Below are 13,066 nucleotides of genomic sequence, written 5' to 3' on the forward strand. Positions count from 1 at the left end.
CGTTGAATTATCCGGGTGGCCACTTCCACCTCCGCGTTAGTCTCTATGACTATTTAGCGTGTTCTTAATTAGGTTAAAAAGTCTTACAGTACTGTAGTCGCTAAAACGCTTGGGTGCGTACCCAAAACTGCCGCCCACATCATTTAGATTTTTTTATTTTTATTATTTATTTATTTATAAAATTATTTTAATTGATTAATATAAATATAAATTTCATTTGATACTGCAGTACATAAATACGTTTTTTAAATTTTATAATTATATTTCATATTCTTTTAATATTTTTTAATTTTCTAAAATATTGTAATCTAAACTATGTATCTCATGTATAATATGAATTCTATATTATACTGTGCTAATTAACTATAGATAAATAAAAATAAATTCAAAGATAATTTATTACAAACTATTAATGTTAGGTCTATTAGTTTTATGATCTTTATATTATTAGGCCACTTAATTTTAATAAATAGTTAAATAAAATATCAAATGACATTTATACTCATTAAATATATCAAAAATAAAATAAGTTAGCAAATTAAAGTGAGATCTACACCCCAGATGAGTAAAGCTAAAATGACCCATTTAACAAGTTAAAAGTTTATCTATTATCAAAATAAAACAATATCAGATCTATACACCAGGCACACACAGAATTAGCCTTTTTTTTTTAAGGTATAAATGCTATTAGGTGGTAAAAATGGAATTTATGATTGACAAAAAAAAAAAGGAATTTATGGAAAGTACCTGTAAAACAATCCGATGGGCATAGCAACAAATTTAAATGCGAGGCAGAGCCAAAGAAAAACAAAGTCCAAAAACATTTTCAGATGGCAACGGACCTCTCGTCTTCCTCCACACTACTCTTATCCAGAAACTGCAAAACTCCGCCGTTTTACCATACAACAAACTCTCTTTCCCTATCCAAAACTCACCATCTCTACGCTTCCCGAAACGCCGTCGTTTCTAGGCTTCGACTCCTTTGTCAGACTACAGGATCAACACAGTCCACACCAACAAGTGGTGTCTCCGACTTGCAATTCGCTGCTCAAGTTGGACAACATCGTCTTTCCAAGGTATGTATTTCTCATTTGCAAAATTCAATTGTTTTCATTCATTGTGTTGTGATTAAAAAAAGAAAATAAAAAAGTGCAGGTTCCTATCTCGAATATAAGGAATTTTTGCATAATAGCACATATTGATCATGGAAAATCAACTTTGGCTGATAAATTGCTTCAAGTTACTGGGACTGTCCAGCAGCGGGAGATGAAGGAGCAGTTTCTTGATAACATGGATTTAGAAAGAGAGAGAGGCATTACCATCAAATTACAGGTTTCTTTTCTTTTTTGTTTTAATTTTCTTAGAATATAAACTAGATTTAGTGATATTGCTCTTTGTGTTTTATAGTACATAGTGAATATATTTGTTTACATCAATATAACAACATTATAGTTCTGTGAGCAACTTGTTTACTTTTGATTATAAGTCAGTCAATAGGATTGCTCATGGCTTGATTAAAAAAGTTTGTGAAGTTACTTTTTATTTTTCTTTTCTCTGAAAGAAATTCTCGTTGAATTTACTGAAACTGAAGTGTCTTATTATTATTAGGTGTTCTATTTTCTAATTACAAATATTAGTATGTTTGTAATTAGTTTGGAAACTTGTCCCATTTAGAGTTTGCTTTTACAGTTTACCATCTTGTATTTAATATGTAATAAATTAATAATTTTATTAGTTAATAAATTTTCAAGAAACCCATTTCCATCCTCATTGAATAATTATAATTTTTTATGCAATAATTGATAAATTTGAAAAAATAATGTTGTAATTATTAATTATTAGAGAGAATTTTTTGGAAGAGAAATGCTAAATGTTTATATTTATTTCTCTAAGTATATGTTATTTTAATTCTTATGATTGGTGGTATATTTATAATTTAAAAGTTATCAAATATAAAGTAAGTTATATTTACACGTGTTACCAGATAAAGAAATAGAATGAAAATTATGTCCCTATAAAAAAGGTGCAGTTATTGTGACATTGTTTTAGAGCATGATTGTTTTTCCTGGCAACCACTTGTTGGATTGAAAACTAAGTTTTTAGCTTGTATTTTTATAGTAATTTATTGATTTTTTATTTTGTGGTCTACTTTGAGTACTTTAGTTTTTGTTCCTTACAAACTTAATAAATTTAATGCTTTTAATATTTAGTAATTTTTTAATCCACCAAGTATAGTTGACTTTCTTATATTTAATACTTAATAAAATAATAATATTCTATTATTAATAATTTTTGCAAAGCCAACTTAGGTCATGTTTAATACTAGTAATTCTATTATTCAATAATTAATAAATTTAGATAAAATTCTTTTCAATTTTTATAAAATATTTAGAAGAAAAATGGTAATTGTTTATTTATCATTTTCCTTAGTGTTTTTATTCTAATGCTTATGATTGGTATTAAATTTGTAATTTAAAAGTTATCAAATGCAAGGAATAGTTATTAAATACAAAGATTTTCTTTTACATATATGCCATCAAAAGAAAGAAGCGAAATGAAAATTATATTCTCTATTAAAAAAAAGTGCAGTCATCGTGGAATCTTTTGAATGTCTTTTTCATGGTAATTACTTGTTGGATTGAAAACTAAATATTCAACTTCTACTTTTATAATCAATTTTTTTTTTTTATATAGTAATTTATTGATTTTAAGTTTATGCATCTGATTTACTTTAAATACATTAGTCTTATACTATTTTATAATATTTTGATATTCGTACACTTAATAAATTAATACTTCTAATATTTAGTTTTTTTAACTTAATAAATATATTAATTATAAGTCTACTATATATTAATTATAAGAGAGTCAATTATATTTATTTCATTAAGTGTTGTCAACCAAACAAACCATGCTAAGCTATACTAAGTTTGGCTTGTTTAATTATGGATCCAAGCCTAAATAGCTAAACCCTAGCTTAGGTTAGCTCAGTTCAATTCATCTAGTTTATGTGAACGAACTAGAAAGTAAAATTGGTCATATGAACTTATGTGCTACATGGTCAAAGATTTTTAGGGAAAATTGCAGATTTGGTGTCTTAGCTTTCTGATTTTTTGTATTTTAGTGTTTAATTTTCTTTCTTAATCAAGTTCTAAACTTGAAAAAAATATATCAAAGGAGTGCTTTTGGCCGATTGTCCCTCATCAAAGTGCTGACTAGGCACGAACGGGCCTTGCATTTGCTTAAGTAGTGTCACGTCCTAAGATATATCAAAAGACTAAAATACTACTTTATTCTTTTTCCAAGTACATCTCTTTTAGGCAGTTTAACAAACACATAATAGACATCACTCAACAATACATCCAAAGCTCTTAATTATCAATATGTAAAAAAATAGAGAAAAAAAGGGGAATTATTAAATTAGTTCATGTTTTTCTTAGTTATCATGGAAACCGTAATATCTTCTGTTCTTGTTGCTCTAAAAATGGGTAGGAGAGCAATCTGATACTTTGTATATGGCTAAAAAATGCAATTCTTTTATCATTACGAAGTCATTTAGCACGAACCATGGACGAGAATAATAACAAATATATAAGCATCCGCTATGAAATTAACCAAAAATCAATTTTTTTCCGTTTAGAAGAGACTGGCCTCTTCTTATCTTGCCCACAATCGATCTGCCCAAAGTCTCATGGTACTTGTCTTAAACCCTTTTCCATCTGAAACCATATCAAAATTGGAAAGAGAAAGAAATAAAGAAAAGAAGAGTAGGCATAACAACTTTTGGCTTAAGCAACTACACTGACGCATTTTCCAGGAGTCATGCCACCACCATTTATGCATTCAAACAAATTGATCACAATGTATGAATAAAATGCATTGTTATTATTGATGCTAATTTAGACTTGGAGTGTTTCTTCAGTGATGTCTATTATTTGTTTGTTAAAATGCCGAAAAGATGGATTTTAGAGAAAAAGAATAAAGTGGGGATGTTTTAGTATTTCTACAGCTCTTATAACGTGGCAAATGCTGTGGTTATCTACTTAAGCAAATGTGGGCCCATTCGTGCGTAGTCATCACTCTGGGTGGGAAAAATCGGCTAGTAACACTCATTTGATAGGTTTTTATCAAGTTTCGATACTTGATTGAACATAAAAAGTTTTTAGACACTAAAATAGAAAAACTTAGAAAGTATATTTGTTATATCCAAGATTCTTATCAAATATTGAGCGTCTTTGTTTTTTGATTATTCTAATTGTTCCTTGTTTCGAGCAAATGTGACTAGTCTTGTTTTGATAAATGTGCAGGCAGCTAGGATGCGTTATGTTTACGAAAATAAACCATATTGCCTGAATTTGATTGATACACCTGGGCATGTAGACTTTTCCTATGAGGTATGTGAACGTGGCAGGTGGTTGTGTTTTTTCCATTAGTATTGCTATCCCTATGCTTGTATTCCACTACAAATATTAGTTAGTTTGTTTATTTATTTATTTTCTTGGTAATATATTAATCTAGGATCTGCTTGAACTGTCTTTTAATCTCTTAAATCATGCATTAGGGTGCTGCTATGATTATGAATGAATCAACTGATTTCAGGTTTTAAGAATTAGGTTCAAAACCTTCAATAATTAGCCATGAGATGGTGTTTCTAATGGAGAATATTGATTTCTGCTTATGATACCTCATTACTGATTTTATGTTCTATTCACTGATAGACGGCTTTTATGCTGGATGTTAAAGAAAAATTCATATAAAATTTCAAATAATATATAATCTATGCCATCATGGTGAATTGTTAATTATTAAGGTAAGGAGCTTTTTAAAATGAAGAAAGTTGCAAAGGATCTGAGCTAAGTTGAGCATTTGCTAGCCGAAGCTTGGTTTTTGTAGACAATGAGCTCTATTTGAGCTTAGGACTGGCTCCAAATGAGTAGAGCAATTCTGAGTTTGAGCAATCTCGGATATGATCCTTTTGTTAGTTTAGCATAAACAAGTGAATATGAAACCATTATGATTTCATTTTAGTTAGCCAAATTTTATATTTTGTAGAAGTAGTTCTGTACATATGAAGAAAAATCTAATTTCATTTTAGTTGAAATTCAAATTGAAGAGAAGAATTTCTGATACATATTATTCATCTATGACTTACATTTATATACACAAAATACAGTCCTTGTTTAGGAAGGAACCAATTATTGATTTCTAATCAAATGCTATAATCAATCTCCTATAATTACTCTATAAATTTATATTCCTATTTTACATACAACAGCTGTAACATTAGTAAATCAATCTTATATAAATTGTTCTATAGATTTTAAAATTTTGGATTCAAAATCAGTTCATTAGTATATTAAGTAAGAGTGAGCTCACAAGTCTGCAATTGAGTTGGCCTAAATGTCTAACTAAGCTGAAATTTACCTAGTTTAGGCTTAATTTGTTGAATGAGCCTTAAAGTGAGGTTGAGCTTTGTTCCTTAACTAATGAGCTAAACTGAGCTTTTATCTAGCTGAGCTGTGAGTTGCTAAGTTGGTTCCCTTCTTTGGGGAATATATCATCATATTTCTTCTAAATGTAGTTTCCTTCCTCTTCCAGAGGTAAAATATCTGGAGAGGGGAAATAAAGGGGATAGGTGATTCATTTGTATGCTTTGAGGAGCAACTAATAACTTTTAAGATGGCGTGGTGGCTTCTTATATGCTCTTCAAAGTCTTATAATCTGTTTGATTTCTAATCAGACCTGTCTTTCTTTTGCCCATCTATGTAGTATTGATAGCGATCATTGTTTCCTTTTCTAGAGTGCCAAAGCTAGAGAAAATGTCCTCTGATGTAGAGCACTAAATCTCATCCAAATTGTCCTTAGAGACCACAACCTTATATACAGAAATGAAGTACAAAATTTAGTAATAGGCCTGCCAAAATTTTATGTTGCTCTATCAGTTTTACACTACTAAAAGAAGCACAATAATTATGAAGAGATCCTTCTTTTCAATATTTTTAGTATTAGGATTTGGACTTGTACTATGCTTATTTGGAGTAGTTTACTACACTGGCTTGTTTACCTATTGAGTGGTGTATTTAAAATTTTATTAATTCGAATTGTGACTTTGTCGATCAATCTTGCTGATCCACTTTAAGATACTTTAGTAATATTGGGCAAGTATTATGGTCGTGGAAACAAGGAAAAAAAGAATAAGGAGAAAATAAGTTAAAAAACAAGGACATGCAGATATGTGTTTTACATTTTTCGCCTTTCTCTAGATTCGTCTTGGTGGAAAGATTGTTACTTTACTATATAATGGAACTGAATACAGTATTTGGATTCATAACTGAGGGAAAAAATATACCAGAAGCATATTTCCCAAACTCTTAACTATATGTGCAGCATGTCGGGGAAAATTATGTTTGCTAAAAGTAGTTATAGTCATGCTAGGTGCCAAAAAATCATTTTCTTCAGTAAGTTGACTTTCCATGCTTACAAATAGTAGTTCTTATTGACTAACAAAATTAGGCATTGGACAGGTACATTTATAAGCACATCTATCGTATTATTAAAGTATATATGTAACGGAATTATGGGCGCGTAAAACTCGAATGCATTTGAAACTTGAAAGAGAAAGAAGTCATGGTTTAAAAAGATAAACAGAAAAGCTAAAAGGGCAACAAAGGGACAAGAGGTAATAATTAGATGTTAAGAAAGGTTATAGTATGCCACCTATCAAAAATTTAATAATTTTTAAGGTTTGCATAACTTTGGCTTAACTGCTTGGCTTTCCGCTTTTTTGCAGGTTTCTCGTTCTTTAGCTGCTTGTGAGGGTGCCCTACTGGTCGTTGATGCTTCTCAGGTGATGTCTAATCTCTAATTTTCACGTGTTCAAAGTTGGTTTTTCATAGTCTAGTGCAATGTAATATTTGTGGATATGCTCATCATTTTACAGTTCTGACTAGATTTGGCTTCAAAGTTGTGTATAGAAAGCAAAACTTTAGTGTAATACTGTTGCTTACATGATATGAATTTATTGAGACATTTAACTGCTATTACCAATGGTGGGTTCTTATTGTTTTGTTATAGGGAGTGGAAGCGCAAACCCTGGCTAATGTTTATCTGGCCTTGGAAAACAATCTAGAAATTATTCCTGTGAGTCATCTTATCATGTCTTATGCGTGCATGCCTGCGTGTGGTGCATATATACTAGTTTTTCATGAATGTGCCTTGCACGTGACTCGTTCATTATATAAACTTGTTAAAAACCTGATATTGAAGGGAAATATTGATTCATGAATTAGAATTAAAAAAGTAATACTTGTTATAACTATAAGCTTAGTAAGAAAAATCAAAGTAGTAATAAAATAATTTATTTTCTCTTACAACTATGCTTGGCAAGATAAAATGATTATTTTATTATGCAATGGAATTTATTTCTTTTCTCTTTTTTTATTTTAAAAAATAAAAAAATTTATTTTATCATTTTTTTATTTATTTAAACTGTATATCTTAATTGGAATTAATATTGGATAATCCCTCCTTATCTTAATTATATAATGTATTTTTAAATAGTTTAATCTTAATATTTATTATATATTTACTTTTAAATAGTAAATGACTTGTTTCTTTGTTAATGCTTAGGGCCGCTTAAATATCTGCATATCTTTGCGCTGATATCATCCACATGACCTTTCAGAATTTAGAATTCTCTGTTCAGTTTGCTAGGTTGAGGCACATTTGTCATGCATGTAACATGCATTAAAGATAAGGGGACTGTAGATTACTGGAATACTGTCTAAATGAGTATTTTTGAGCTATTTGAATTCAGATTGCGAGATTCTAGACTTCAACATGACTTTAGTTGAGTTGAGGTCAGGCTCGGATAACTCACGCAAGGAGTCATGCCAGCTTCTAGTATCGTAATACTCAACTCAAATATCTTGCCATTTAATTGAATATCCTTTCTAATAATTTATGCATCTATTATGTTACATAGTATCGTTAAATTTATCATTTTACCCTATATATGTATATAACCAAAATGCTTGTTCAAGCTCCAACTTGAGTTTAGTCAAGCTTGTTTAAGCTTTTAATAAAGAGGAAATTTTACCATTTACCCATTTTTTAAAAATAATTACAAAAGTACCTAGTTTTTTTTTTTCAAAACTACCCCCTCATATTTTCAGAGGTACCCATTCTTCACCTTCTTCATCTTTCTTTTTTTTTTTTAAAAAAACATATTAGTTTTAGATACTTTATAGATACCTAACATATAATATATTTTAGTATATACCATCTGTTGTTGAACATTTAAGTTGAATTTTATTTTATTTTAAAATGTGTTTTAGATACCTAAAATATACTATTATTAGGCAAACGTATTCCATTTGGAAAGGTTGAGATACCTAATATATACTTAATATATACCAGATATATATATTTTTTCTTCAATATATACTAAACATATACTTTTTTTACCTTGTAGCAATTTATCTTATTTTTCAAATATGATATTCTCAACACATCTCAAAATCTTTAAATCAGAAAATTACCTTTTAGATTTATTTATTTATTCATCATTAATATCATAAAATCAAACAAAATGCAATAATATTTCACAAAAATTAATGTGTTTTAGATTCATTTTAGATTCATTAAAATTAATGAATTATCAATTTTAACCAATTCCATTAAGTTTACTAATTTGTACCTCAACCTTTCACATTTGTTTCGATTTTAAACATCAACTTCCGAATAGCAAAAGAATTACAAACCATTATGCATATATTGAATTATGAGTTTTTCATGCACGTGCATTGCACATGAATCTTAACATACTTCACTCGTTATTATTTATATTATTTAAATAAAATATTATTAAATTTAAATTTAATTAGTATTAAATATAATGTAAGCTATAAATTCTTAGAAGAAAACGTACACATTTAATGGAAATTATCAAATGCAAAACTATACTTAAAATACTCAAGCAAAATCATGATATTTTTTATATTTATTGTCAAAATTAATACCTCTGGAATTATAATAATTTGAATTGTATTGCTTTATCAATATTATTAGTTTAGAATTATGTTTATTTTTTTTGTTATTCTAATTATTATAATCAAATTGTATGTTAAATTATCAATGAATAAATAATTAAAGAATTTAACTCAATTTCATCGACATCATTATATTTTTCTAATTGCATATCTTTTTCCTCATTGTTGGCCTTTAAATTAAGACAATTTCAATTTGATCAATAAAGTTTTGTACTTGATATATATATATATATATATATATATATATATAGTTGTCTCTTATTAAATCTATTTATTTAATATGTAATATAATCTTGATATCGATAAAGAATTATTTCATGCAAATCTAAAATATTAATTATGGAAATATATTTTTATATGCATCATGGGGAGTTCATTAAAAAATTGTTGGTCCAAAGTAATATTGTTACATTTTAAGTATTACACATAACTCATTATATTTTAAACTTGTAAATTAAATTATTAAAATTGGATCTTTTTTAAAATTTGTAATTTATTATAAATTATTATTTAGTAATCATGACAAATTTCTTAATTAAGCCATAATCCTTATTCTCAAAATAATATATTTGGTTTCCATTGGCAAATAAGAGTTTGTTTTAATGTTATATTTTAATTTATTTAAATGAATTTAATTTTATATTTATTTTAATAATTTCTTATTCTAAGTTACACAAATATAACATGCATATTATAAAAATCTCAAATTTTAGAACTCATTACCTATTAAATTCATCAATAAACAATCTTTAAATTTGTCTACTTAGAAAAGTAATAATAAAAACTCGGCATTCTCTTCGTTTTTAAACAATTATCTTACACTAAATTAATATATTTTTATTCCTATTATGCTATTCTATTTGTTCTACGTCTACTTTTTTCCTTTTTTCTTTTTTCTTTGTTTTAGCTTAACTTATACGGTTTACATGAAACACTTTTTTACTTCTATTTATCTAAATGGTATTATTACTCTCTCTTTCATTTAATTATCTAAAATTGCTACGCCATGAATTTCTAGAAACCAAATTTACGAGAAAGATCAGATCAAATTAAAAAGATTTTAAAATTTGACCAAAGTGGAAAGCCAAGAAAATTTAAGGATTAATAAGATATTTAATGCTACTATTGATATAATCGGCCATTACATCTTTTTCTTTACCAATTAAGATTTTAATATTTTTAGTATAAAGGTTTTATAATTTTTTAGTGTCCTACATATATACAAACTTTGCCATTACACCCTTTTCTTTAATAATTAATAGTTTAATACTTTTAATATTGAGGTTTTATTAATTTTTTTTATATAAAATTTTTTACTTCCATCTATTTTTTTCCTATTAAATTATACTAAATTAGTAAAAGACTAAATTAACCAATATTAACGACACTAATTGTGAGGCCCTTTTAGTAAATTTATTTGTCTTTCCCCTCTTTGCACTTTTATATAGGTTATGATAGTTCATCCTTTTTTTTTTTGACTATTAGAAGATTTGGTTGAAAGGTGAACGTAAAAGTTGATAATATCAAAAGGATTGGCTGACACTGCACACAAAGATTTGGATTTGTTATATATTTTCATATATTTCTTTATTTATTTGATCCTTTAGCCTGAATTTTAATACAATTCCTAATGATAATCAAGTTCACTAGAGGTTCGAGCTCGATATTAAAATTAAAGCTCGATTGAGTTTCTGAGATCACTCAAATTCAAGCTTTAAACCATATTGGCTCAATTTGCGTTCAAATTGTAGAGAATTTTAAGTATTGTTAATTAACTGCACACAAGCCCATAGAAACTGAACATTTTGTTTAACAGGTCTTAAACAAAATAGATCTACCAGGATCCGAGCCAGATCGTGTTATTCAGGAGATTGAAGAGGTTGGTGCACAAACTGGAAGAACTCCATTTATTTAATGGGTGTGTAATCCATTTTTGTCTCTGTAATTTGGTAGCTGTTTTCAATTACTTAGGTCTTGATCTTTGCTGGTGCACTTATTCTGTTTGAGAAGACCTGCACACTCATTCTTACAGAGTGATAAAGGAAGAAACCAAAGTTTTCTGTAAATTTGAATTTTGACACATTGATACTTGATATTTCATGTTATTTCATGATAGTGCTTGTGTGATTTGACCAAGTAATTCTTTCTGTTTTAGGTTCTGATTAGGAAATATATGGGTGTCTGTTCCCAATAGTGTTTAAATACTGTCAAAAAATGATATAATTTTTGTTTGTAGGTTATTGGTTTAGATTGTAGCAATGCAATACGATGCTCTGCAAAGGTTAGTCCACGATTATCATCTTTTATGTCAATTTACATCCTACTTCTGAACATACTGGAAAATAATAATTACTTTGAAAGTAATATTCTCTGGCATTGTTTTTTTTCTTTTATTTTTTCCTTTAACAGGAGGGAATAGGTATAATTGATATTCTGAATGCAATTGTTGAACGAATTCCTTCACCTCGTAATACTGCTGAAATGCCGTTGAGGACTTTAATATTTGACAGGTACTTGTTTGCCTTAGTTGTTATCATGGACTTGTCAACATTAAGCTTTACATTTGTTATGATTACAGTAATCATCTAGGTCTGTATGCTATGTGTTCATGACTTTTTTTTGCATCTAATTTCCTCTTTGGTAGGCGTGTTGGAATCTCCATAGATATCATGTTTGTCGGTTTAAGTAATTTCCAAAGAACTAGGTTATTGCTTAGAAGTCATCTAATGTCAATCTCTGGCAATCAACTGTCTTAGTAAAATTGACAGCTATTTATCACTTATAACATCTTTGCTCTATGGAAGTTGATCTCCTTGACGATTCGAGAGGTTGTAATATAGATTATCATTCTATTTAAGAGCTCTTTCTTGAGCTGTAGATTAACCAATTTTTATTAATGAAAATAAAATTGAGTATCCAGAACTTATAAACCTACGTGTTTTCCTATTTTAGCAAGTCTTGAACCCTCTATAAGTTCAAAACCTTGAGATTAAATTCAAGGATAGGACAGCACTTTTCTTTGAAAATCTTTTCTTATTATTCCAGTGCATTCTTTTGGCCAATTCATAGCATTTCACCTTTTGCCACTGTAATTATTGGAGATGTGGACTTTCCTGTGTCTTTATTGGATTTTAAAATAACTTTGCAGTTACTATGATCCATATCGTGGAGTTATTGTGTATTTTCGGGTCCTAGATGGGAGTATAAAGAAAGGTGACAGAATTTATTTTATGGCCAGTAAAAAGGTGAAGTCCTCTTCTCATTTATCTGTCAATTCTTTAACCAACATATAAAGTTTAGTCCTCTCTACAGTCTGCGTATGTGCAACTGAACATGTATTCACATACTTGCTATGAGTTATTAATTCGTGTTTACATTATAACTTCTTTTTCTTTTGTTAAAAAAATAGTGATTTATTTGTTATATTACAGGACTACTTTGCTGATGAAATTGGAGTTCTGTCTCCCAATCAGATGCAAGTGGAAGAACTGTATGCGGGTGAAGTAAGGCAGCACTCTCCAACTATCTATTTATCAAAACTTCTGAAGTTTTTAGGACAAGAAGAAATATAATTGCTTCTGTTGTTTATTCCTACACCCATTAGTCTCTATTTATAGGGTTTCACACATCTCTAAAAAGAAAGAATCTCTACTGCCTAATTTACAGTAATATGCATGATTGGCTCCTACAATCAAGAGTCAATACTAATTAACTCCTAAAATTCAGCCCTAAAAACATGGGAACAACAGTCAACACTCCCCCTCAAGATGGTGTATGTATATCAGCCATACCCATCTTCCATACAAAAGAGTGAAACAATCCAGTACATAACCCCTTGGTAAATACATCAGCTAATTGATTTTTTGAATTTGTGTAGTTGATTCTGAGACTTTGATCTTCTAATTTTTCTTTGATGAAGAATCGATCAATCTCAACATGTTTTGTACGATCATGTTGTACTGGGTTATGAGCAATACTTATGGCTGCCTTATTATCACAATGTAACAACACACATT

At 28.6% G+C, this 13,066-nt stretch overlaps 1 protein-coding gene across 1 annotated transcript in view; it reads left to right on the plus strand.

Moving 5' to 3' along the window:
* The first annotated feature begins 706 nt into the window (after positions 1 to 706).
* LOC8287618 (translation factor GUF1 homolog, chloroplastic) overlaps positions 707 to 13,066 on the plus strand; it is a 28,778-nt gene continuing 16,418 nt past the window's right edge. The window contains exons 1-10 of the mRNA XM_015715580.3: positions 707 to 1,076; positions 1,156 to 1,332; positions 4,308 to 4,394; positions 6,791 to 6,847; positions 7,075 to 7,140; positions 10,867 to 10,929; positions 11,287 to 11,331; positions 11,460 to 11,560; positions 12,199 to 12,295; positions 12,482 to 12,553. Coding sequence (XP_015571066.1) covers positions 831 to 1,076; positions 1,156 to 1,332; positions 4,308 to 4,394; positions 6,791 to 6,847; positions 7,075 to 7,140; positions 10,867 to 10,929; positions 11,287 to 11,331; positions 11,460 to 11,560; positions 12,199 to 12,295; positions 12,482 to 12,553 — 1,011 coding nt within the window. The 5' untranslated portion in view covers positions 707 to 830. The remainder of the gene's footprint in view (positions 1,077 to 1,155; positions 1,333 to 4,307; positions 4,395 to 6,790; positions 6,848 to 7,074; positions 7,141 to 10,866; positions 10,930 to 11,286; positions 11,332 to 11,459; positions 11,561 to 12,198; positions 12,296 to 12,481; positions 12,554 to 13,066) is intronic.

This window comes from Ricinus communis, chromosome 7 (genome assembly GCF_019578655.1).
Source record: "Ricinus communis isolate WT05 ecotype wild-type chromosome 7, ASM1957865v1, whole genome shotgun sequence".
Lineage (NCBI taxonomy): Eukaryota > Viridiplantae > Streptophyta > Magnoliopsida > Malpighiales > Euphorbiaceae > Ricinus > Ricinus communis.